The 27,401-nt window shown below is 53.7% G+C and overlaps 1 protein-coding gene and 1 pseudogene across 1 annotated transcript; one reads left to right on the forward strand and one right to left on the reverse strand.

The window, feature by feature from the left end:
* Window positions 1–26,824, reverse strand: CYP2D6 (cytochrome P450 2D6). The gene is given in 9 exon segments (NM_001245974.2): window positions 1–254; window positions 22,857–22,998; window positions 23,421–23,608; window positions 23,826–23,967; window positions 24,126–24,302; window positions 24,703–24,863; window positions 24,964–25,116; window positions 25,661–25,832; window positions 26,558–26,824. Coding segments are annotated over 9 exon segments (1,503 nt in total). The 5' UTR covers window positions 26,747–26,824; the 3' UTR covers window positions 1–75.
* The window catches only part of LOC114113832 (uncharacterized), a 6,868-nt pseudogene continuing 6,211 nt past the window's right edge, over window positions 26,745–27,401 (forward strand).

Here is a 27,401-nt window from a genome sequence, read left to right on the forward strand (position 1 = left end):
TGGAGCCACCAGAAACCGGTTTTATTGAGCATCAGGGCTATGGCTGAGGAGCGGGTTGGGGCAGGGTGCCTGCCTCTAGCGGGGCACCGCACAGAGCTGGTAGGGGGCTGGGGTCACCAGGAAGGCAAAGACACCGTGGTTGCTGGGGCGGGGCTGCCCGGCAGGCACCGAGAAGCTGAAGTGCTGCAGGAGGCTGGTGAAGAAGAGGAAGAGCTCCATGCGGGCGAGGGGCTCCCCGAGGCATGCGCGGCGGCCTGTGGGTGGGCACGGGGGCTCTGTGACCCTGGGTCTCCCCGTCTAAGACCCCCTCAGGATGGGGACGCAAACCGGGCACCCCACCCCACCCCCAGGTACCTGCGGAGAAGGGTATGAAGGCTTCCTGCTTGACGAAGCGGCCCTGGGCATCCAGGAAGTGCTCCGGGTGGAAGCGGAAGGGCTTCTCCCAGACGGTCTCATCCTTCAGCACTGACGACAGGTTGGTGATGAGTGTCGTCCCCTGGTGGCAAATGTCTGGCATGGGTGGGTCTCGATTGGTGAGGGGGTGCCCAGACCCCTGCCACCAAACACACATGGCACACACACTGCCTGGCACACACCCGAACTCTTCAAGTAACCCTCAGCCCAAGACGCTTCTCAGCACCGTCCCTCTGCCCGTGGCAGGGTGCCCTTACCTCCCCTCAGTGCCTGGCCTCCTGCAATGCTCTGATACGTTCTAGTTTGTCTTCCCTCCCGACCGGGGGCTCTGAGTGGACATAGCCAGCCCTGCTCTGCTCTCCTGTCCACGCCCACCCAGGCTGGGACATTAAGTACCTTGGCCATGAGGACAGGGTGGCTTGGATTCCAGTCCTGGCCGACCTGGCAACACTCACTGCAGCTACCAGGTGGCAGGTGGTGGGGAGGCGGGGTTGGGAGAGCCGCAGGCCTACCTTTGGGACGTGGAAGCCCTGCACCTCGATGTCACGGGATGTCATGTGGGGCACTCCCAGGGGAGTGATGTCTGCAAAGCGTTGCACCTCATGGACCACGGCCACGGTGAAGGGCATGAAGGCCTGATCCCCCATCTCTGGTCGCCTCACCTTCCCTATCACCTCATCGATTTCCTGCTGGACCCGTCCTGGAAAACAAGTGTCCTCGTGGTGGTCAGAACCAAGGGCTGGCCTCCTGCCTCCTCCTGACACCCGGGTAGCACTGTGTCTACTCGGAGGAGGCGCTGTGACATCGGAGCTGGGGCTCAGGCCCTGCACAGAGCTGGTGCTGGTGGCCAAACCAGCCGAGCTCAGAGGCCTTGGGCTGTCCTCGTCCTCCCAGCACCCACCCCAGGCTGGACTCACGCTGCACGTCTGGGTGCAGGATCATGAGGAGGAGGGCCCAGGCCAGTGTGGTCGAGGTGGTGACCATCCCAGCGGAGAACAGGTCGACCACCACCATGCGCAGGTTCTCATCATTGAAGCTGCTCTCGGGGTTCCCCTTGGCCTGGGTCACACCAGGAAGGTAAGCTCAGGGACAGAGGTGAAGTCCCCACGTGGCCTCCCACCCTGCTCCGGTCAGCCCAGGTGTCTGATCCCTGGGTGATACAGAGCCCCGAATTTGCCTCCTGGGCCCTCAACACAGATCTGTCTTCTGATCACCTTACCTCCTTCACCTCATCCAGGAAGGCGTCGGTCAGGTGTCGGGGTGGCTGGGTTGGGTCCCGGGTCATCTTCTGCTCGGTGATCAACTCATCAATCAGGGCCATGAAGGCCTTCAACCCCGGGAAGACCTTGGCGGCCAGCCCTGGGATGTGTAGGAGCACAGGCACAGCTTCCACCACCTGTGCGGGTCACAGCAGTGGGCCCTTGGAACCTGGGACCTCCTGGTGCTCAGGCGCTCACCAGTCAGGTCCCAGCCTCGTCCAGTGTCCCCACCATCGACCTTGTTCCTCCCTAAGTTCAGACCCTGCCCCTCTATCCTGGCCCGAGGCCCAGAAAGATAAACATAAAAAATACATATCATGGATACCGGTCCCTTCCAGTGAATCCGTACTCCCACCCCTAAGAGCAATGACCCCGACCTGGCCTCTCCCACCTGGGCTGTCTGCCATCTCTCCCGACTTTTAAGACTTTTCTTTGCTGGTGCCTTTCCAGGAAAGCCCTTTCCTGTGCTGGCTCTCTACACAAGTCCTCCGGGGGGGGGGGGGGCTCATTGGAGGACCAAGGCCGCCTCCTCCTCCCGCACCTGGCGCGCTACTTTCATCTCTTCCTTCAGCCCATCCTCCATCACATCCAACAGCTTGACGATGCGAGGATCCTTGTACTCGAATCGACACCCGAAGGTCAGGGAGGCGATTACGTTGCTCACTGCTTTATTCAGGAGATCCATGGGGCTAAAGGGATGTCCTGGAAGGGGAAGGTGCAAGGTAGGGCACGCCTCCATCTCTTCTGTCCCAGACCTCTCCAAACCTCCCAGACCTCCGTGTCCCTCAGCCCCAGCACTCACTCACCGGCCTGGTCGGCGAAGGCGGCACAGAGGCACGAGGCCTCCTCAGTCACCCACTGCTCCAGCGACTTCTTCCCCAGGCCGAAGTTGCGCAGGGTGGACAGGGAGAAGCGTCGCTGTTGGCGCCAGGCGTTCCCATAACGCGCCAGGATCACTCCTGGGGGCGGGGCGGGCACTTGGGAGGCGCTCGGGTCTGGCCCCGCCCCTCCCGGGGATCTGCTCACAGCCCCGCCCCCGTGGGGGAAGCTGTCCGCCCTGCCTGCCCTCAATGGCCTCGCCCTCCCCTCCCAAATCCGGCCCACTTTGACACCCTCTTCCATCTGAGGACTGGTCCCATTCGCTGTCGGCCCACACTGCTCCCCGAGGCTCCTCTTCTAAGGGCCCATCTTGGCTCTACTTTTTATTTTACCATCCGAGACCACGTTTGTCACGTGGGGAAGGTCCTGGCCTACCCCTGCCCTGCCGACCCAGACTTTGTCCTCTTTCCTGCCCACACCAATGTCCCCTACACTCTCGCTGTGGCCCTGAGCCGCCCTGTCTTAGTAAGGCCCCTGCTTTCTGCCTCATCCAATTTCTCCAACGCTTGGCACAGTCTCCTTTCACCACCTGCCGCCCCCTCAGATTCGTTGGCTCTTTCCTGCACCGAGAGTCCGCGACCCTGCCTCCGCCTGCAGGGACGTGGCCTGCCCTCTCTGCTTGCCTTCGGCACGCGGCCCGAAACCCAGGTGCTTGTAGAGTGCCTGAGGTGGACGGTCGGAAGTGTCCTGGCTGTGGTACACCAGCGCTTCGCGCACAGCCGCCAGCCCGTTGAGCACGACTACCGGCGTCCAGACCTGCTGCAGGCTGAACACGTTCCCGAAGCGGCGCCGCAGCTGCAGGCCAAAGGTCGAGGGTGTTTGGCAAGCCCAGGCCCCGCCAGGCTGTGGGCCCAGCCTCCTGGCGTTAGCCTCTGGGCACCTCTGGGCCCCTCTCCAGCAGCGAGCAACCGCAAGGACTTAATCTAGTCTTGTGAGCCCCGGGGGTTACATCCACTAGTTTTGAGGCTCTCAAGTTGGATGAGACCATCCTACTCACAGACCCAGCTAGGACTGTGCAAGTGTCACAAAATGGCCAGCAGGCCAAGTTAGCATCCTATTTTACAGGTGAAGAAACCCAGGTTCACAGAGGGGAGCAGGGAGGCCCAAGGTCTCATGGACGCAAAAGATTTGAACCAGATCACTGTGCCTCTCTCGACCTCAACTCACCTGATTTAAATAGGGCTCATGACCAGACATCTCCCCCATTCTCAAGACCTTTCCTCCCAACGTGACCCTCAGGGACTCAGACTCACATAATTTAAGAGTTGGTTGGCTGAATCCCCAGCCTTCGCCATCCTGTAAACCCCCCACCTGTGGCCTTTGTCCTCTCTGACCTCTGTTTGGAAAATCCAAACAGTTCTCGGGCCCTGAACAAACGCCCTCCCTCAGGAGGCCTCTCGAATCCGCCTCCTCTTCTTGGCCCAGTCCTCTTCCGGCCTGTGGCTTCACCCAGCGCCCACTGTCTGCTGCTAGGTGGGGCCCTAGGACCCCCGCTGTGCACTCCCCACCCCTCCATCCTCACCTGGTTGAAGCTGAGACATGGGTCCTCAAAGTCCACCTGCAGCAGGTTGCCCAGCACCGGCAGCGGCGTGGGGCCTGGTGGGTAGCGTGGGGCCCAGCGTGAGCGCCGGTGCATCAGGTCCAGCAAGAGCAAGAAGATGAGCACGGCCACGGCCAGGGGCCCCAGCGTGTCCCCAGACAGCAGCCCCATGGCTGCCTCCGTGGGCACTGCGTTCCTCACCACACCGGCACCCAGGACCAGCCCAGCGCGGCACTCTCACTCCACCTCCGGGGCTCCACCAGTCCGGGGCCTCCTTATAAAGGGAGCGGAGGACCAGCCTTTGCCCTCTGCCCTGAGGTGTGCTGTAGGGGAGACTGTGCTGCCAGAGGGTAGGAGAGGGGTCAAGGAGAGTCAGGCGCACGGGCTCCCACTGTCCCTCACGCGTGCTCTCCACGTGCTTCCGGAGGTGGCTGGAGAGCACGAGAAGTCCCCCGACCCCGGCCTGACTCCCCAGCTCGGCAGAGTCGAGGAAGAATCCAGGGTCTTGGGAATGGGTCTGCCATCACCTGCCGCCTGTCAGCCTCTAATGCGGCCACAGCCCCGTTCCCAGATCATGTCCCTGTCTTCCTCCTAGTGGCCTTCGCCTCCCAAGTATGTTCTGGTCCTTGCCTCGTGCTGGCGGGAGGACCTGATGACCGGAGGGACCACCGATAAAGTTCTTGGTGTCCCCTCACTTCCCATTGGTACACGCAACACACACACAGAATCACACACTCATGAACCACATTTACACACATTCACATCCTGACTAGCCCATGCTCACATGCATATCTACACACCCACACGACCACATCCACGAGTGCCTGTGTTACCACTTTCCACTCACAGAGACCCAGCAGCAAGGGCTCTAGTTCTCAGCGGCTGCCTGGAGTCAGCCGACCTCCCTGCACCTGGAGGCTGCTCTCAGGGATGCCGGCGCCTTCACCTGGCTGGCTGCTGCCTCAGTTTCCACCTGTTGTGGCTGAGGGAAGTTGTGTCCGGGGGTAGGGAGGCAGCAGGGTTGTTTTCTAAAACCCATGCATCCTCCCAAAACACATCCTTGCAAACTCCCCCCTCAAAACACATATAACCAAGTCATATCCTACAAAAGTGATCTTCAAATATTTACTTACATCTTTTGAATAGCTGTCCCCTCACACATTAGTAAGTTAATGTCTAATGTCTATCACAGATCAAAATACTTTAAAAATCTACCATTTCTACCATATTGTAAACACTGATATTTAAATATAATTACGTTACTCTTTTAAATGTTTTAACTAGTCTTTCTTCATCTACCTGCAGGCGTGGTGTACTACTCTTTTCAGGGGTCTTTGTGGAAAACAGCCCCTGCCCATGAGATTGCTGTGGAGTCATCACAGGTGGGGACCTCTGTCAGGGGCTACGGGGACTGTCTCACGTAGCACAAGAGCGGTCATGCGGCTGGATCAGAAATGATTGACCAACTGTGTGTGTGTGTGTGAGGACTCTGGAGAAATTCCCTGTGTTCTCAGGAAAGTGTCAAACAAAGCCCCGCTCTCCACCCACATTCCCGCCCCCCCTCGGGCTGGCTGTATGGTCACCTCAGGGCTCCGTGGCCATAAGCTCATCTCAGGGTCCGTGGCAGGAACCTAGACGAACCGACAGGAACAGATGACCCCTACTGTGTGAGTAGCCTTGGAATATGGTTCCACATTTGCACGTGAAGGGGGTGGTGGTGAGCAGGACACCTGCCTGGGGTCACATATCCTCTTGGACACTGCAGGTCCAGGGACCTGTGACTGAAACCCCTACTCCCAGCCCTCAGTCAGGAAAACACACATGGAAGCTGGATGTCCACTGAGAGTCACTAGCCAGATTAGGGGTTGACAATCTGGTGAAACCTCGCAGCCCCCAGCAGCATTTGTGTGTGTGTGTTGGAGTATAGCCAGGAAACGTGACAGTTTCAGGTGAATGGTGAAGAAAAACTTTATTTTGTGCTGGGTTATAGCCAATTATAACCGGAGATCAAATTCCCAACATCTACTAGATCATGGAAAAAGCAAGAGAGTTTCAGAAAAACATCTATTTCTGCTTTATTGATTATGCCTAAGCCTTTGATTGTATGGATCACAATAAACTGTGGAAAATTCTGAAAGAGATGGGAATACCAGACCACCTGACCTGCCTCTTGAGAAATCTGTACGCAGGTCAGGAAGCAACAGTTAGAGCTGGACATGGAACAACAGACTGGTTACAAATAGGAAAAGGTGTACGTCAAGGCTGTATATTGTCACCCTGCTTATTTAACTTATATGCAGAGTACATCATGAGAAACGCTGGACTGGAAGAAATACAAGCTGGAATCAAGATTGCTGGGAGAAATATCAATAACCTCAGATATGCAGATGACACCACCCTTATGGCAGAAAGTGAAGAGGAACTAAAAAGCCTCTTGATGAAAGTGAAATGGAGAGTGAAAAAGTTGGCTTAAAGCTCAACATTCAGAAAACAAAGATCATGGCATCTGGTCCCATCACTTCATGGGAAATAGATGGGGAAGAGTGGAAACAGTGTCAGACTTTATTTTTCTGGGCTCCAAAATCACTGCAGATGGTGACTGCAGCCATGAAGTTAAAAGACGCTTACTCCTTGGAAGAAAAGTTATGACCAACCTAGATAGTATATTCAAAAGCAGAGACATTACTTTGCCGACTAAGGTCCGTCTAGTCAAGGCTATGGTTTTTCCTGTGGTCATGTATGGATGTGAGAGTTGGACTGTGAAGAAGGCTGAGTGCCGAAGAATTGATGCCTTTGAACTGTGGTGTTGGAGAAGACTCTTGAGAGTCCCTTGGACTGCAAGGAGATCCAACCAGTCCATTCTGAAGGAGATCAGCCCTGGGATTTCTTTGGAAGGAATGATGCTAAGGCTGAAACTCCAGTACTTTGGCCACCTCATGCGAAGAGTTGACTCACTGGAAAAGACTCTGATGCTGGGAGGGATTGGGGGCTGGAGGAGAAGGGGACGACAGAGGATAAGATGGCTGGATGGTATCACTGACTCAATGGACGTGAGTCTGAGTGAACTCCGGGAGATGGTGATGGACAGGGAAGCCTGGCGTGCTGCGATTCATGAGGTCGCAAAGAGTCGAACACGATTGAGCGACTGAACTGAACTGATAGCCAATTAACACTTTGTGGTAATTTTAGGTGACCAGTGAAAAACTCAGCCATACATGCACGTGTATCCATTCTCCCGCCTCCACCAGCAGCTCCCACTTTGTAGAGGAGGAAACTTAGGCTCCCAGAGGGACAGTGACTGGACCCAGGCTGCCCAAGGTGACATGTTAGAGGCACATGCCTGGTCTCTGGAGGCCCCCTGCTCTCCCTCTTTCGCTACTGGGAAGAGAAGAGTTTCATGGGGACAAGCTTCTCTGTGACCCAGCAGCACGGAGATGTGTGGGCTAGAGTTAGGAAGTGACTGTCAGAGGTTGGAGAGCCCCTAAGAAGGCCCAGGTGGGCGGGTACCTTAAGGATTCCCTAATAGCTCAGTGAGTGGAGAATTCGCCTGCAGTGCAGAAGACCCCGGTTCAATTCCTGGGTCAGAAAGGTCCTCTGGAAAGGGGAAGGGCAACCCACTCCAGTATTCTGACCTGGACAATTCCATGGACTGAATAGTCCGTAGGTTTGCAAAGAGTTGGACACGATTGAGCAGCTTTCACTTTGAGAGACAGAGTCCTAGGTTGTTTCCTTAATGTTTTTATTTTCATTGACCAAACTTGCATTTAAAAACTTTATTGACATCAAAGATATGTGTGTACATAGTTTGATGGATCAAAGTTTTAAGACTTGGAAAAAGTCTGCTGTTTGTCCTGATCCTCTTCACCCACAATTCTCACAGCCCAGGGTGGAAACCTTTCTGGTTGAAGCCGTTGATTTTGCCTCCTGTGTTCTAAATAGAAAGCTTATCCTGCTTTATCTAGATTGATGAGATTTAAACATTATCTAATGAATTATTACAACAAGAGGTGAGGATTTAGCTCTTGTAACAACTGAACACTTACTGCCACCTCCAACAGGCGTCTCACCTCTCTCCAGTCTTCCTCATGTTTATATCCTAGGTTTTGGCATTCTAAATGTTTTGAGTAAAGACATCTTTAGTTGTTAAAAGTTAAGAATTATTTTTGCTTTTTTTGCTGACTTTTATGACATTTTGGCTTTTAAATTCCTCTCCCACAAAGTGGGCTCTTTTTAATTCATTTTTTTTAAATTTAGGAACATTTAAATAGAGTGACATCCATGCTTTTTAGTGTACCGTCCTGTGAGTTTTGACAGATGTATACAACTGTGAAATTGCCACTATAGCCAAGATCCAGAACAGCTCCAATCAGTTCAGAAAAATCCCCCATGCTCACTAATACTAATTCCCCCATACTCACTAATACCCTTCCCCCTCTCCCAGCCCCTGGCACCCAGTGAATGGTTTTCTGGCCCCATAGTTTTGCCTTTGCAAGAGGGTCATGTCAATGGAAACATCCCAGTACCTAGTATTTATTTATCTGGCCACGCAGCAGGCCTGGGGATCTGGGTTCCCCGACCAGGGCTCAAATGCGAGCCCCTGCAGTGCAGGCACGGAGTCCTAGCCGCTGGGCCACAGGGCCGCCCCCGGGTGTGGCTCTGAGCCTCTCACTGAGCACAGGACGCCTGCGCGTGGTCCGCAGTAGTTTGTTCCTTCTCATTGCCCAGTAGCTGTCCTGAGTATGCATGCCCTGCGGTGTGGCCGCCGACTGGACGAGAAGCATTTGGATTGTTTCCAGTTTTTGGCAGTTTCAGATAAAACCACTGTAATGTTCATGTACAAGTTTTGTGCAAACATAGGTTTTTCTTTTACTCAGGTAAGCACCACGCAGGGGGTGCTGGGATCCTGTGCTAATGTGTACTTAGTTTCCTAGCAAACTGAAACTTTCCAAAGTGCTGGTATCCACTTTGCATTCTCTCCAGCAAAGAACGAGAGGATCCGTTTGATCCATATCATTTCCAGGATTTTCCTTTTTGAAAGTCATTCTAGTAGGCTTGGGGCATCATTTTGTTAAGCTCTATACTGAGGGTTTACATGTTAAAACTATGGAAACAGCATTTCTGAGTCAAGTAGTATGCTATCATCAGTCTTTCTGTATAGTTTTGATTTTCTCCTCTTTTTTAAACTTTAGTATCCCAGGGACGGGGGAGCTTGGTGGGCTGCCGTCTATGGGGTCACACAGAGTCGGACACGACTGAAGCAACTTAGCAACAGTAGCAGCAGCAGAACCTATAATTAATACATCTAAACTGTCTCTTAAAAACAATTAATCTCCTTGCTATACACTTAAGACAAGTTAGGTGGTTTATCAATATGATCATTTCGCTGGGGACATATTTCATGGAGCCCTCCACCCTTTTCCCTCCTGGACAGACATCCTTGAGGTCGGAGGCTCAGCTGTCCTGGGACCTCCCTTCACCGTCATTCTGGTGAGTACGTCACTTCGTTCACATGTGGAGCCCATGTTATCTTTTATTTTGGGGTCACCACAACCTGCAGTTGTGCTGAGGGGTTCAGTTCAGTTCAGTTCAGTCGCTCAGTCATGTCTGACTCTCTGCGACCCCATGAATCGCAGCACGCCAGGCCTCCTTGTCCGTCACCATCTCCCGGAGTTCACTCAGACTCACGTTCATCGAGTCAGTGATGCCATCCAGCCATCTCATCCTCGGTCGTCCCCTTCTCCTCCCGCCTCCACTCCTTCCCAGCATCAGAGTTTTTCTAATGAGTCAACTCTTCGCATGAGGTGGCCAAAGTACTGGTGTTTCAGCTTTAGCGTCATTCCTTCCAAAGAAATCCCAGGGCTGATCTCCTTCAGAATGGACTGGTTGGATCTCCTTGCAGTCCAAGGGACTCTCAAGAGTCTTCTCCAACACCACAGTTCAAAAGCATTAATTCTTCGGCGCTCAGCCTTCTTCACAGTCCAACTCTCACATCCATACGTGACCACAGGAAAAACCATAGCCTTGACTAGACTGACCTTAGTCGGCAAAGTAATGTTTCCGCTTTTCAATATGCTGTCTAGGTTGGTCATAACTTTTCTTCCAAGGAGTAAGCGTCTTTTAATTTCATGGCTGCAGTCACCATCTGCAGTGATTCTGGAGCCCCCAAAATAAAGTCTGACACTGTTTCCACTGTTTCCCACCTATTTCCCATGAAGTGATGGGACCGGATGCCATGATTTTGTTTTCTGAATGTTGAGCTTTAAGCCAACTTTTTGCTCTCCTCTTTCACTTTCACCAAGAGGCTTTGTAGCTCCTCTTCACTTTCTGCCATAAGGGTGGTGTCATCTGCATATCTGAGGTTATTGATATTTGTCCCGGAGGAGCTATCCCATATTGAAGATCAGGAACGGGGATGGTGAGCAGATACCCCTCATCCAAGGTAAGGAGCAGAGGCTGTGCTTTGCTGGAGCAACCGTGAAGAGATACACCCACGTCCAGGGTGCTGAGGGGTAGTCCTCAGATATTCCCGAGGGGTAGTCCTAGATATTACCTGTCTGAAAAGGTCTTACTGCGTATTTAAGTCAGTGTGACTATGTACAGAATTTCAGACTAGAAATAATTTTCTCGCAGATTTTGAAAATCCTCATTTTCTTCTGGTTTCAAAGATTGGTGCTGAAAAGTGTTACGAAACTTAATTGACGACTTTCTTCATATCTGGAAGTTTTTAGGTTCTTCTTTTCATCCTAGGTGTTTCAGTATTTAGTAATGACATCATCTGGGGTGGGTCTCCTTCATCCATTTTCCTGGAGACTTGGCGATTCCTTCTCTCTGCAATCTCAGGTGCTGCATCTTTGGGAAAATTCTCAATAACACATGAATGGTATTTATTTGGGATTTTCCCTGCACCCCAGTTTGTTGATTCTGTTCCTTCTTTCAGAAAGATCTATGATTTAGCCGTTGCAGTGCCTGATCTCTCTATTCTGGGAGAAACGTTTTCAATTTTATCCTCTACATTGTGATTGGATTTTTAATTCCCAGGATCATATTTCTGTTTTTGAAGAATTAGAAGTTGTAGGGACTTGCTAGTGGTCCACTGGTTAAGATTCCACCTTCTAATTCTGGGGATGCCAGTTCCATTCCTGGTAGGGGAACTAAGATCCTACAGACCATGGGGCAACTAAGCATGTGGCCAGCAACTAGAGAGAAACCTGTGCACATGGAGCTACAGGAAAAAAAAACCAAAATGCCCAAGCGCCGAAATGAAGAGTCCATGCACCACAACAGGCCCAATTGAGCCAAAATGAAATTTAAAAAGGAGTTAGAGGTTATTGTTGGAACATTGTTATTTTAGCACCAGTCCTTGTTTTGTGAATACAGCGTTTTATGTTTAAAGACATCAATCATTTGTTAGTGTGAAGCTTCCTGAAACCCTTCGCAGTCTTCGGTGTCTGCAGCATGCACTGACATAGACCAATGCGTGACTGAGCCCTTGACACGTCACCTCAGCCTTCTCTCTTTCTCCCTGTCATACAGCCCATCGGGGAGACCTTAAGGCCAGTGTGGGGGCCGATGGATAAGTGCTACCCCGTGACCACTCAGGGGGGTCAGGGCTGAGGACTCCTCCTCCCCTGGAGTGGGGTGGCTGTCCTGGGCCTCCTTGGTGGGCACACACACAGAGGATGGGCAGGCAGGGAAGGACCCTGGGCACTCTCAGCTGTATGTGATGGCCCGTTTCCCTCTGTAGAGACGCGGAGTCAGGAGTGGGAAGAAGCATGACTCTGAGGGAAGTGAGGCCTGGCCAGGAAGGACTGGGGGCTGGGGCTGTCACCTGTCAGTGCTCCCTGAGACAGGAACTTGTCCAGAGCATGGTCAGGGCCCCAGGGATAGAAGGGGTCTCCTTTAGGACACTAACAACCCGACCACACCTCGAGCTAAGGGAAGCGTTTCCCTGGAAAAACAAAGAGCTACACACTCTAAGTGTGCACAGAAGCAGGGGATACACACTCCAAGTGTGCACAGCAGGAGGAGATGCAGACTCCTCGTGTGCACAGAAGCAGGGGATACATACTCCAAGTGTGCACAGCAGGAGGGGATGCATACTCCAATGCACTCAGAATCAGGGGTACACACTCCAAGCGTGCACAGAAGCAAGGGATACACACTCCAAGCGTGCACAGAAGCAAGGGATACACACTCCAAGTGTGCGCAGAAGCAGGAGATGCATACTCCAAGTGTGCACAGAAGCGGGGGATGCGTACTCCAAGTGTGCTCAGCAGGAGGGGATACACACTCCAAGTGTACACAGCAGGCAGGGTTGTGCACTCCAAGTGTGCACAGCAGGAGGGGAGGCATAGGGCATCAGAGGGCCTTTTTGCCCATATAGCGCCCTCTTGCCCCTCCTTGCAGGCAGGCCATGAGCCCCAAGGCAATGGGAGGACCAAACGACACTGCCCCCAAGGCAGAAACTGCTGTCTTGCCTATGGAGGAGCAGCAGGTGGGGGACCCGGGGGAGGAACCAGTCAGCCTCATTCCTGGTGCGAAGGGGGTGACTGAAAAGGAAGAGGTGGCAGGGACCCCAGGATGGCAGGTAAAGAAGCCTGGTGCTCAACTGGAACACCGTCCCTGTGTGTGTCCTCCTGGGGAGCCCCTGGGCTCTGCAGGGTGGAGTGGAGAGGCCAGGCTCATACCACCGTGGCAACGGTTGGGGGAGGATGAGGCACCCCAAGATCACTGAGTCAAACTGCCATCCCAGTGAAGCAACAGCTCTGTGTGGAGCTGAGAGGTGTGACACGGTCTGAGTGGCTAGTGGATCTGAAACCTGGCCTCCCCTGACTTCTTGTGAAGTGAGGCCCGTTTCCCCAGCTGCACAACGTAGAACCAGCCTCATCCCGACCCATGCCCCTTCTCCCTTCCTAGGAGACTAAGAAGGCCCGAAAGGAGACGGCCGTGTACGTTTCAGGTAAGACAGCAGACCCCACCCTGTGCAGCAAGACTGCCCTGCTCCCTCATCACAGGGACCCTGCAGAAGGCACAGATACCTGACCTTCCTGGCCCAGGAAGGGGGCAGGGATGAAGCCCAGGTAGTCTGATGCCCAGTCTTTCCTGACTGAGCCCCCTGCGTCCTTCTTCCTTCTTGCGTTGAAAGGACTTGAGGCCACTCCCCTTGGGCTGCTGGAAGGTTTCTGCCCTTTTAGCAATGTTGACCTGTTCTTCTGGCAAAAGAGGATACCCTAGCCCTGGGCAAGGTTCCTTCCAGCACAGCACCCACAGGGCGTGTCTGATTGTGCTTTTTAGAAGCTTCCGAGGAGGACATCGTGGAGGAAAGGCCCGGGGGCTGCGTCCCCCAGCTCCTGAGAAAGCTCTGGCTGGGATGGTTCCCAGCCTCTGACATCCCCAAGACTCGGAGCCACGAGTGACCCTGTGTCCAATAAATCCACAGTTGTTGCTTCTGCAGGCCCGGTTTCCTCCTTTCAGGGTCCTCAAGTTTCTGCAAACTCAGTGTGGCTTCGTCCACAGCCCCTGTGCCAACAAGCTGCAGGAACACCACCTCCTGCTGAAGGAGGAAACAGACAGAGCTGGACTCCATCTTAAGCCAGGCTGCAAACATTAGGCTACAAGCATGGCTCCCCTCCCAATGGACTCTGAACTTTGTACCCTGGTCTATGGTAATGGCATACCAATGGAAAACCAGACCCCTGGGATAAAAGAGCCTCAGGACTTGTACTTGGACTCTCCGTTGCCTAAAAGAATATGCTAATTATCTCTGTAACAGAACAAAGTCATTAATTCCATTATGTTCATTGGGATATGACCACAGTCCTATTGATAAATGTCCACTATTTATCTAGTCTTGTGGCACATGAATCATGGGCTAACTTTGATCATATCTCTCTTTTACCTTGTCCAGACTAGTTTCAAGGAATTTGGGGAGGTGGGTTTGAGCAAGTACACTTAGGGTATATAAGGTTTTCACAAAAACTGGTCGAGTCCTTAGCTAAGAGGAGACTCTGCCTTGGCCCACCAGTGTAATAAAGTGCACTCCGCTATCTGCATTGTCCTTCTGAGTGAGTTTGTTTCCCGGAACACGTGGCTACAATGTTTGGTACATGGGCCAGGAATCTCCTCACTTTGAGGAGATAAGTCCCATTTACTACTCCGAGGCTTTGTGGCTCAGATCTTCTAGAAGGGGGAAGGCACCTCACCCTTTGGAAGGATTCTGCTTCTCAACGCCCGGACCTATCATGTTAGCAGGTAGTGGACAGCAGCAGGGGAACTGAACACTCAGGTGAGGAGGAACCCACCCGGCAGGGTGGAAGAGGGGGCCTGAGCATCCCCCTGGGAGGGACTAGAAGGGGCACGGACCCACAGGAGACTGGAATAGGCAGGCGGCGATTGCTTGGTACACAGGTCGATGAGCCTGCTAGGGCTTAGGAAGTGAATTTGTAAAGGTCATTTAGGAGGTGTGTCCACGCCGACTTAGGGAAAATTATTACCAGCGATCGCCAGGAGATTTTTAGAATAGGAAACTGGTCCTTGTATGCCTGTATTCTGCCTTTCCCCAGGAGGTGTCCCATCTGCTGTGAAATTCTTGACCCCCTCGGAATTGTTAGGCTAGATAGGGGTATACATAAGTGAGTATGAATTGGCTTTTCCGGAGATGGCCTGGGACATGGGATATTTAACCCATCTGTGTTTTCATCTGCACCTGATCAAGCCCACCAAGGTAGAATGAACTTTAAGGGACAAACAATCTTGGACCACGTGGTGTTCTGGTTCATCTATGCTGACCAGCAGGTGAAGACACACCAATCCCCTTCTCCCTCTGGGACCTGGCAGGTGAGGCTCTTCTTACCCCAGTTAGGAAGGAGGTAGAATGGCAATTTAAGTGTCACTGAGTGGCAATACCAGAAGTACACATGGTACTGAGAACTTCATAGACAGAACTGCTGGGGTCCAGCCCTGGTGGATCCAGGGAATTAGAAGCGGGGACAGCGTTGGCGAGGAAAACTTATTTATTTATTAATATAAGATTAGATTAGGAAGAAATAGTGTAGTAGGAAAATTAAGTGGAGAAAGAGGGCTGAATAACTTGGATTACGTGGAAGACCAATAAAATTGCAGACAAGGAATCTGCACCATCTACGTTGGGCCACCGGCTCTTGCTTGAATATCTAAGGGTGCCTCGCCTTAGGCTCCCTTTTGTGCGGGTTTTAACAGCCAGGGCAAGTAAGTAGACTTAGCGAGCCTCCGCGCCCCAGATGGGAATTCAGCCTGAAATTTAAGCAAAGAGGAGAGGGAGGGAAAGGGTAAAAAGGAGAGAGAGACACGGGGAAACCAGTCCAGCGACCTGCTCCAGAGCCCCTATTGTCTAGAAAGGCCTTTTATACCTTTTTTTGTACATAGAGATCAATGGGTAACACAAAGTTATGCATCGTTAGCAGTCCAGATTCTTATCAAAACGAGGCTTTTCTCTCTGCATACCTAATTGTATACACAAGTCTTAGGTAATTTACATCATCTTCTGGCCAAAAGGGCCAATTAACATTTTACAGCCTTTTTTCTGATAAGGGTTTGTCAACCAGAAGACTTATTTGCGTTGATCCACCCAAAGTCTGGTGCCATTCTCAGAAAGCACTAAATAAAGTTACATTCTTACATAGCAAGGACACAAGAGGAGTGCAGTGATATATAACAAAGAAAAAAGTAATTAACTCAAAAGTCTAGTGTTGCTAACATCAAAACTACTATATATCTTTTTTCAATCCCTTTTACATTGATTAACATCCTCCCAGGTGCCTAAAAGATAGAGAATATGGAGGTCTGGCAGGCAATCATTAAGTCAACAGTGAAAACTCGTCACCAATATGATTTTTAACTCTTTAGAAAAGGCTCTGTTTCTTTAAGATGCTTTTAAGCTTTGTGCCTCTCACAGTTGGAGGGAGGGGGGGTGTAAACCATTCACAAGCTGTAAGAGGTCCAGGGAACCTGTTAGGCAAGCTAGAGAGCTATCAGAGGGGGTTTAACTGAAACATCCCTTTCAAATGCAGAAGACTAAAGCCCTGAGTTGACTTTTTTCCAGAAAATATCAGAAGAGTGGAAAAGCAGAGTACAAAAGCCGGCAGATTTTTGTTGTTTTTTTTGTTGTTGGGTTACATGCTCAGGAAATTCCAGGGGGACCCCTGAAGTCTGATCACGACCTTGCGTATGTCAGCTTCCTTCCTCATGACCTTGTCACGGGCGGAATTCCTCACACTGGCTTCCCGCACAGAACGAAAAGGAAAAGTAGAAGAAGGCCCGAGAAGGTAAGCAAGATGAGGGGAAGTGAATCTAGGACAACTGTACTGGAGTGCAGGATTAAAAATTTAGAGAAGGGATTTGGAGGAGACTATGGGGTGAAGATGACGCCTAACCGCCTTCACATACTCTGTGAGGTGGAATGGCCCCCTATGGGAGTAGGACGGCCGCCAGAGGACACCATGAACTTAAAAATAGAGGAAGCAGTCTATACAGCAGTCACAGGAGAGCCAGGACACCCAGATCAATATCCATATAGGGACTCATGGCTGGGTTTAGCTCAAGACCCTCCTACTTGGACAAGGTTCTGTATCCAGGAGGGAAAGGGAAAAATATCAATGGCACAAAAATTGACTGATGATAGAAAAGGAAATTCTATGGGATGTGGACGGGGATGAACTGACCCCTCCCCCGTACTGGACAATGACGCGCCCACTGGCCCAGTGCTCGACCAGGATCGGAGGCTGCCTTAATGCCCGATCCAGGGCCAGGTGAAGTCCTGCAGCAGCCGCTGCTCCTCCGCCAGCTCTCCCCGAGGTCACAGAGCCACCACCTTGGCAGGCTCCGATCCTAGTGACAGAAGCCTCTGGCCAGCACTTCCAGGATCCGGCTTCAGCCAGACCGCCCAAGCTATACCCACCTCTCCTGGTGAGTACTGACAAGAAGGGGAGGGAGACATTGGAATTAAGCAGAGACTGCGCTCTCCCAGAGCACCGGAGGGAACCAAAGAGAACAGACAAGAGATTTGCAATGCTAGCTATCTATCTCGGGCCCTCCGTTAAACCTCCTTTGCCCCGGGGACAGGACAGTCCTTCAACTGGTCCCAACAGAGACCCCAGGCCCAAAACCATTGTGCCCAGTGCCGAGCTTTTGGCCATTGGAAGAATGAATGCCCTAAGGTAGGGAAAGAAGAGGAAGCTCCCCCAGTTGTGGGGCTTGCTGACTTGGAAATTAAATAGGGCTGCCGGGGCTCAGAGATACCAGGTCCCGGAGAGCCCATGGTAACCTTAAAAGCAGGGGACCAAAACATTGACTTCATGGAGGATACAGGAGCAGAACTGTCAGTAGTAAAACCTGTGGCACCACTGTCCAAAAAGACTACCGCTGTAACTGGGGTATCGGGAGAAGAGAGGATTAAATCGTTTTGCCAGCCCAGAAAATGTCAGATGGGGGGGCACCAAGTGATTCATGAATTCCTCTACATTCCTGAGTGCCCAGTACCCCTGTTGGGAAGAGACTTGTTCTCCAAACTAGGAGCACAAGTGACTTTCTCCCCTGAGGAGAGGCCCACCTTCTGGATGGACACTTCGACTTATTTGCTCTCTTTCTCAAGAGCCCCCCAAGATGAGTGGAGGTTGAATGAGCCTCTGAAGGAAGAACCGGGTGGGCCGGAAGAGCAAGAGATAGAGCTAACTCAATTATTCCCCGAGGTCTGGGCTAAAGACAAGCCCCCTGCCCCCTAGTCTGGCTAAACATCAAGCCCCAGTGATAATAGAACACAAACCAGGCACCATCCTGTTTAGAAAGCACCAGTACCCGCTACCGATAGACGCATGGGCCGGCATACTGCCCCACATCAATAGACTGAAACAGGCGGGCATTCTAGTAGAGTGCCAATCGGCTTGGAATACGCCAATCCTGCCAGTCAGAAAGGAAGGAGGACAGGGCTATAGGCCTGTACAGGATCTCAGGCTAGTCAACCAGGCTGCTGTGACTTTACACCCCACTGTTCCAAACCCCTGTACCTTACTGAGCCTCCTCCCACCGAGGACTCAAGTTTATACCCGCCTGGATCTCAAGGATGGCTTCTTCTGCGTATGCCTCGCCCCAGCGTCACAGCCCATCTTTGCCTTTGAATGGGAAGATCCATTGGGGGCACCAAACCACAGCTCACCTGGACTCCCCCACAGGGGTTTAAGAACTCCCCAGCCATCTTCAGGGAAGCCTTGGCTTCTGGCCTGGACTCATTCCATCTGGAAGAGTATGGATGTTGGCTCCTACAATATGGGGATGGCCTGCTGCTGGCCGCTGAGACCAAGGAAAAGTGCTGGGAAGGGACAAAAGCACTGCTCCAGCTGCTGATGGAAGCAGGTTCCCGGGTGTTGAAGAAGGAGGCACAGATCCGCAGGGAGGAGGTAAGGTCGCTGGGGTTTGTTTTAAGGAAGGACACAAGGGTCCAGACCCTAGTTGGGTCCTATACACTGATGGCACCAGCCTGATACAACAAGGACAACAGCCGTCAGGTTAGCCAAAGCGGAAGGGCCGTCAAGACTGAAAAGGGGTGGTGGGAATTGCCAAGTGGCAAATTATTGGTACCAAAGGAGCTGGCACACACTCTGGTAGCCAAACACACCAAGCGACCCGCCTAGGCCAGGCTGCCTGCTCACAGGTTAACGCTGCCTCTCGGCTATTCAGACAAAAACCTCCGGGCATTCAGCTGAAAGGCACGCTGCCCTTTGAACACCTGGGAGTGGACTTCACTGAAATGAAACCTCACCGACACTACTGTTACCTGCTGGTCAAGGTGTGTACGTTCTCAGGATGCGTAGAAGCTTTTCCTACCTGGACTGAAGGAGCATCAGAAGTAGCCCACTGCCTGCTTAGGGAAATAGTTCCCAGATTTGGACTTCCTACCAGCATTGGTTCAGACAATGGTCCGGCTTAAAGTAGCTGATTTAGTACAACAAGTAAACAAAACTTTACACATCAAATGGAAACCGCACACTGAATATAGGCCCAGAGACGGTGGAATGAACCAACCGGACATTAGAGAGACTCTCCAAGTGGATCATAGAGACTGACTGCTCCTGGGTGGACTGGCTTCCGACGGCTCTGCTCAGACTCAGGATGACCCCACAGTCCCAAGGCTATTCTCCATACGAAATTGTGTATGGGAGGCTCCCTCCCATAATAATACAGGTGTCAACAAATTTGCCTCAGGTAAGGGGGGATAGGATTTCACAGCAGATGGAACTGGGTAAGGTAATAAATCGGGTAACTAAGTTTGTACAAGAAAGGGTGCTGTTCCCCCTTGGGGAACAGATTCATGAGTTTACGCTTGGTGACCAAGTACGGGTCAAATATTGGACACATGATCTGCTAGCCCCTTGGTGAAAGGGCCCTCATGTTATTCTAACTACCCCTACTGCAGTTAAAGTGGCAGGTACTGCCCCTTGGATCCATCATACGAGGGTGAAGAGGACATACCGCGCAGACCCAAAAAACGCTGAGTGGACTGCACAAAGGGACCCCGCTGACCCTCGAGAGACTAAGACCATCCTTAAGAAGAAGGGAAAGAAGACCCTGGACGAGCCCCTTCAGGATAAAGCTGCACAATCAGCTCCTGCTGCTTGGCTCATCAACGTGATTTTGATTTTAACTTCCCTTTCAACTCAGGACAAAGTTTTCATCTCATGGGCACATTCCTACGCAGACTTCCGCAACACTTCCAGCTGCTGGTATGTGGGGCTATGCCTCTGACAGTGATGGAGGGTCTTCCTTGGTGGGTGTCACCGCTCTGCCAAGGAGATTTTAAACCACTCTGCTCTTTTCTGGGATGACAAAAAGAGACTTTCCTCTCTCTTGTCAATCATAACCTCTCCTTGCTCTCTTGGTGTAAGACCTACAGTCAGTCAATAGACTCGGGTCATGGGGTTACATTTGACACAAATGCCAGTGTAACAAAAGACTAACCTACAACAAGCCCCGGTAAATCTACCTGATTTACATGCTAGGTGGACAAGATCTGTGTTTCAATGGTCCCTTATTCGTACCCTCTATCGGGACAACAGATATTATGATTAAAGTAGAGGCCTTGACTAATTTTACAAAACAGGCCCTCCTAGATAGAACAATAGCCATCCAAGCCTTAAATGAAAGCAAATCCAAAATGAGAAAAGCGGTAATTCATAATGGAATGGCTTTGGACATACTCACAGCTGCTCAAGGAGGGACCTGTGCCATAATTAAGGTTGAATGTTGTGTATACAGTCCTGACTTATCTGGCAATTTTCGCCTGCTTTAGATGACATGAAAAACCAGGTACAAGCAATGTCAAATGAAAACCTTCCTTTCTGGACTTCGGTCCTATCTTGGGTGAAGGGCGATTGGTGGAAAACTATATTAGCCACTGTTGTAGTTGCCTTGATAGTTCTGCTTTGTGGACCCTGAATTTTACAATGTATTATGAACTTTGTAACCCAAAGGTTGATGTCATTCTCCCAAATTGGCGGTCGGAGAGCCAGGGTGCAATATATCCCTATGAGTGATGCTCATAATATGAGTTAAGAGCATCAAGAGGGGGGAATGAAGGAGGAAACAGACAGAGCTGGACTCTGCCTCAGGCCAGGCTGCGAACATTAGGCTACACGCATGGTTCCCCTCCACCATAGGACTCTGAACTGTGTGCCAGGCCTAGAGAAATGGCATACCAATGGGAAACCAGATCGCCCTGGATAAAAGAGCCTCAGGACTTGTACTTAACTCTCCATTGCCTAAAAGAATATGCTAATTATCTCTGTAATAGAACAAAGTCATAAATTCCATTATGTTTATCGGATTATGACCACAGTCCTATTGATAAATATCCACTGTTTATCTAGTCTTGTGACACATGAATCATGGGCTAACTTTGATCAATCTCTCTTTTACCTTGTCCAGACTAGTTTCAAGGAATTTGGGGAGGTGGGTTTGAGCGAGTGCACTTAGGGTATATAAGGTTTTCACAAAAACTGGTCGAGTCCTCGGCTAAGAGGAGACTCTGCCTGGGCCTGCGGGTGTTATAAACTGCACTCCGCTATCTGCTTTGTCCTTCTGAGTGAGTTTGTTTCCCGGAACCCATGGCTACAACACTGCCACTAAGCCCACGACAGTGGGTATTCTGGAGACTCAAGGGGGCCCTGGCTGGTGTTCTGAGTCAGTGCCAAGGGACAGACAAGTTTCCCTGAATGTCAAAAGCTGACTGTCATGAAGGCACAACTGGCTTGATCAGGGGCTGGTGCTTCTGGCCTGCCTGACTGGTGTCTCCCAGCTCTTAACCTCAATGTGCCAAGAAGTCTGCCCAAGACTCTGGTGAGCAGACAGTCATTAGAGCCCTTGGCTGGTGTCTGTGTGAGCTCAGTCCAGACCAGACTGGGGGCAGGAGCTGGAGAATGGGGGTCCCTGCCCTTGGCCGGGGCTCCAGGCTGAGAAGGTCACAGCCTCAGAGTCGGTGCAGGAACACAGGACCCGGCAGCCATCAGAGGCAAACCTCCTACTGGCTGAAGGGGAAACAGAAGCCCAAGGTCACATGGTGTCGTAGCACAGCAAGGACGAGAGACAGGGTGTCCTCCTCTGAGCTCTGAGGGCTTCCTTCTGCTCTGCCATCCCACTGTCCCAGGATCCGAGGTTGACCCTGCCCCAGGGCACGGCCGCGATCCACACGGGCTCATTTCCGGCCCCTGCCTAGTTTCCTGAGAGCCCGGCCTCACCTGGCCCCTCAGAGGATGGAGCCCCGGGTTGGAGCCGAGCTCTAGCGCGGCCTTGAGTGGCAACTCCTACTGGGCAGGGGCTGGGGGATGAGTGTCCTTAAGGGGCAGGGAAAGGGGGCCCATCCTATAAAGAGGCCCAGGGAGGTGGCTCCCTCCTGGGAAGAATTCCTGCCTGACGAGCACTGACCGTTGGGGGCTCACCTGGCATATCACTTCCCAGTGTCCCCTCCCCACCTTCTGGGGCCGCAGACTTGAGGTGCTGGCTGCAGCCTGTGGAGCAAGGTGAGTTTGGCTGGGCCTGAAATGTGGGTGTCTGAGCTGATGGGCCCCCTTATCCCATAGGGGCCTGAAATCTCTCCCCAGCCTATGTGAGCTCCTCCCAGCAGAAGCCAGGACCTATTTATATAAGCTTTGTCACTATGCCCGGTAACCAATTTTAGCTCTCCAGGGTGACTGGGAATAAGCCTCAGTACACCCATCTCACAGTACACCCCAGGACACTCTGAGCCTCAATACACCCATCTGTTAAACGGTGTCAAATGCCAGGTAAGGATGAATCAGGCTGGGAGGTGGGGCTGGTTTTGGGGAGACTGCTGAGGCCACATGACTGCCAGGGGCTGGTCAGGGGACCAGGGGGGACTCAAGTCAGGAGGGAGACACCAGACACCGGTTTATTGAGCATCAGGGCTATGGCTGAGGAGCGGGTTGGGGCAGGGTGCCTGCCTCTAGCGGGGCACCGCACAGAGCTGGTAGGGGCTGGGGTCACCAGGAAGGCAAAGACACCATGGTCGCTGGGGCAGGGCTGCCCGGCAGACACCGAGAAGCTGAAGTGCTGCAGGAGGCTGGTGAAGAAGAGGAAGAGCTCCATGCGGGCCAGGGGCTCCCCGAGGCATGCGCGGCGGCCTGTGGGTGGGCACGGGGGCTCTGTGAGCCAGGGTCTCCCCCTCCAAGAGCCCTCAGAATGGGGAAGCAAACCGGGCACCCCACCCCACCCCCAGGTACCTGCGGAGAAGGGTATGAAGGCCTCCTGCTTGACGAAGCGGCCCTGGGCATCCAGGAAGTGCTCCGGGTGGAAGCGGAAGGGCTTCTCCCAGACGGTCTCATCCTTCAGCACTGACGACAGGTTGGTGATGAGTGTCGTCCCCTGGTGGCAAATGTCTGGCATGGGTGGGTCTCGATTGGTGAGGGGTGCCCAGACCCTGCCACTAAACACACATGGCACACACACTGCCTGGCACACACCCGAACTCTTCAAGTAACCCTCAGCCCAAGACGCTTCTCAGCACCGTCCCTCTGCCCGTGGCAGGTGCCCTTACTTCCCCTCAGAGCCCGGGCTCCAACGCTGAGACATGTTCTAGTTTGTCTTCCCTCCTGACCGGGGGCTCTGAGTGGACAGAGTCAGCCCTGCTCTGCTCTCGTCCACGCCCACCCAGGCTGGGACATTAAGTACCTTGGCCATGAGGATGGGGTGGCTTGGATTCCAGTCCTGGCCGACCTGGCAACACTCACTGCAGCTACCAGGTGGCAGGTGGTGTGGAGGCGGGGTTGGGAGAGCCGCAGGCCTACCTTTGGCACGTAGAAGCCCTGCAGCTCGATGTCACGGGATGTCATGTGGGGCAATCCCAGGGGGATGATGTCCGCAAAGCGTTGCACCTCATGGACCACGGCCACGGTGAAGGGCATGAAGGCCTGATCCCCCATCTCTGGTCGCCTCACCTTTCCGATCACCTCATCGATTTCCTGCTGGACCCGTCCTGGAAAACAAGTGTCCTCGTGGTGGTCAGAACCAAGGGCTGGCCTCCTGCCTCCTCCTGACACCCGGGTAGCACTGCATCTACTTGGAGGAGTGGCTGTGACATCGGAGCTGAGGCTCAGGCCCTGCACAGACCTGGTGCTGGTGGCCAAATCAACCGAGCTCAGAGGCCTCGGGCTGTCCTCGTCCCCCCAGCACCAACCCCAGGCTGGACTCACGCTGCACGTCTGGGTGCAGGATCATGAGGAGGAGGGCCCAGGCCAGCGTGGTCGAGGTGGTGACCATCCCAGCGGAGAACAGGTCGGTCACCACCAGGCGCAGGTTCTCATCATTGAAGCTGCTCTCGGGGTTCCCCTTGGCCTGGGTCACACCAGGAAGGTAAGCTCAGGGACAGAGGTGAATCCCCACATGGCCTCCCACCCTGCTCTGGTCAGCCCAGGTGTCTGATCCCTGGGTGATACAGAGCCCCGAGTTTGCCTCCTGGCCCTCAACACACATCTGTCTTCTGATCACCTTACCTCCTTCATCTCATCCAGGAAGGCATCGGTCAGGTGTCGGGGTGGCTGGGTTGGGTCCCGGGTCATCTTCTGCTCGGTGATCAACTCATCAATCAGGGCCATGAAGGCCTTCAGCCCCGGGAAGACCTTGGCGGCTAGCCCTGGGATGCGCAGGATCACGGGCACAGCTTCCACCACCTGTGCGGGTCACAGCCATGGGTCCCTGGGACCTCCTGGTGCTCAGGCGCTCACCAGTCAAGTCCTAGCTTCCTCCAGTGTCTCCACCATCGACCTTGTTCCTCCCTAAGTTCAGACCCTGCCCCTCTCTCCTGGCCCTGAGCCCAAAAGATACACCTAAAATGTACATATCGTGGGTACCGGTCCCTTCCAGTGAAAGCGTACTCCCACCCCTAAGTGCGCTGAGATCGCCAGGCCTCTCCTACCTGGGCTGTCTGCCATCTCCCACTTCCAGACCTTTTCCTTGCAGGTGCCTATCCCGGAAAACCCTTTCTTGCACTGGCCCTCTACACAAGTCCTCCTCCGGGGGAGGGACTTGCTGGAGGACCGAGGCCGCCTCTACAGAGCTCCTTTCCCGCACCTGGCGCACTAAGCCAGACTCCTCTTTCAATATGTCCTCCATCATGTCCAACAACTTGATGATGCGAGGATCGTTGTACTCGAAGCGGAACCCGAAGGTCAAGGAGGCGATCACGTTGCTCACTGCTTTATTCAGGAGGTCCTTGGGGCTAAAGGGGCGTCCTGGAAGGGGACAGTGCAAGGTAGGGCACGCCTCCATCTCTTCTTTCCCAGACCTCTCCAAACCTCCCAGACCTCCGTGTCCCTCAGCCCCAGCACTCACCGGCCTGGTCTGCGAAGGCGGCACAGAGGCACGAGGCCTCCTCAGTCACCCACTGCTCCAGTGACTTCTTCCCCAGGCCGAAGTTGCGCAGGGTGGACAGGGAGAAACGCCGCTGCTCTCGCCAGGCCTTCCCATATCGCGCCAGGATCACTCCTGGGGGCGGGGCGGGCATGTGGGCGTGGCTCTGGCCTGGCCCCGCCCCTCCCGGGGATCTGCTCACATCCCCGCCCCCGTGGGTGAAGTTCTCGGGGTTGCCCGCCCACACTGGCCTGGCCCTCCCCTTCTAAATCCCGCCCACTTTGACACCCCTTTCCATCGGGAACAGGTCCCATTCTCTGTCGGCAGCATTGCTCCCCGAGTCACCCCTGCTTGGCGCCCGTCTTGGCTCCACTTTCTATTTTGCTCACGGCGACCTGGTTCCACCTGGGGAAGGTCCTGGCCTGCTCCTGCACTACCTACCCCGACATTGTCCTCTTTCCTGCCCACACCGACGTCTCCTTAGCGTTCGCAGTGACCCTGGGCCGCCCTCTCTTAGAAAGCCCCCGCCCTCAGCCTCATCCAATTTCTCCTTCCCCAACGCTTGGCCCAGTCTCCGTTCTCAAGCTGCCGCCCCCTCAAATTGGTTGGCTCTTTCCTGCACCGAATTTCCACGACTCTGCCTCCACCTGCAGGGACGCGGCCTGCCCTCTCCACTTGCCTTCGGCGCGCGGCCCGTAACCCACGTGCTCGTAGACAGCCGGAGGTGGACGGTCGGAAGTGTCCTGGTTGCAGTACACCAGCGCTTCGCGCACAGCGGCCAGCCCGTTGAGCACGACTACCGGCGTCCAGACCTGCTGCAGGCTGAACACGTTCCCGAAGCGGCGCCGCAGCTGCAGGCCAAAGGTCGAGGGTGTTTGGCAAGCCCAGGCCCCGCCAGGCTGTGGGCCCAGCCTCCTGGCGTTAGCCTCTGGACACCTCTGGGCCCCCTCCAGCAGCGAGCAACTGCAAGGACTTAATCTAGTCTTGTGAGCCCCGGGAGTTACATCCACTAGTTTTGAGGCACTCAAGCTGGATGAGACCATCCTACTCACAGACCCAGCTAGGACTGTGCAAGCGTCACAAAATGGCCAGCAGGCCAAGTTAGCATCCTATTTTACAGGTGAAGAAACCCAGGTTCACAGAGGGGAGCAGGGAGGCCCAAGGTCTCATGGATGCAAAAGATTTGAACCAGATCACTGTGCCTCTCTCAACCTTAACTCGCCTGATTTAAATAGAGCTCATGACCAGACATCTCCCCCATTCTCAAGACCTTTCCTCTCAACGTGACCCTCAGGGACTCAGGCTCACATAATTGAAGAGCTGGCTGGCTGAATCCTCAGCCTGTCGCCATCTTGTAAACCCCCCACCTGCTGGCCTTTGTCCTCTCTGACCTCTGTTTGGAAAATCCAAACTGTTCTCGGGCCCTGAACAAACGCCCTCCCTCAGGAGGCCTCTCAAATCCACCTCTTCTTGGCCCAGTCCTCTTCCGGCCTGTGGCTTCACCCATGGCCCTCTGTCCTCTGCTAGGTGGGGCCCTAGGACCGCCGCTGGGCACTCCCCACCCCTCCATCCTCACCTGGTTGAAGCTGGGACACGGGTCGTCAAAGTCCACCTGCAGCAGGTTGCCCAGCACCGGCAGCGGCGTGGGGCCTGGTGGGTAGCGTGGGGCCCAGCGTGAGCGCCGGTGCATCAGGTCCAGCAAGAGCAAGAAGATGAGCACGGCCACGGCCAGGGGCCCCAGCGTGTCCCCAGACAGCAGCCCCATGGCTGCCTCCGTGGGCGCTGCGTTCCTCACCACACCGGCACCCAGGACCAGCCCAGTGCGGCACTCTCACTCCACCTCCGGGGCTCCACCAGTCCGGGGCCTCCTTAAAAACGGAGCGGAGGACCGGCCTTTGCCCTCTGCCCTGAGGTGTGCTGTAGGGGAGATTGTGCTGCCAGAGGGTAGGAGAGGGGTCAAGGAGAGTCAGGCGCACGGGCGCCCACTGTCCCTCACGCGTGCTCTCCACGTGCTTCCGGAGGTGGCTGGAGAGCACGAGAAGTCCCCCGCCCCCGGCCTGACTCCCCAGCTCGGCAGAGTCGAGGAAGAATCCAGGGTGTTGGGAATGGGTTCTGCCACCACCTGCCGCCTGTCAGCCTCGAATGCGGCCACAGCCCCGTTCCCAGAACGTGTCCCTGCCCTCCTCCTAGTGGCCTTCGCCTCCCAAGTATGTTCTGGTTTTGCCCCGTGCTGGTGGGAGGACCTGATGACCGGAGGGACCACCGATAAAGTTCTTGGTGTCCCCTCACTTCCCACTGGTACACACAACACACACACAGAATCATACACTCATGAACCACGTTTACACACATTGACATCCTGACTAGCCCATGCTCACATGCATATCTACACACCCACACGACCACATCCCCGAGTGCCT

Source organism: Ovis aries, chromosome 3 (assembly GCF_016772045.2).
Source record: "Ovis aries strain OAR_USU_Benz2616 breed Rambouillet chromosome 3, ARS-UI_Ramb_v3.0, whole genome shotgun sequence".
NCBI classification, from domain to species: Eukaryota; Metazoa; Chordata; class Mammalia; order Artiodactyla; family Bovidae; genus Ovis; species Ovis aries.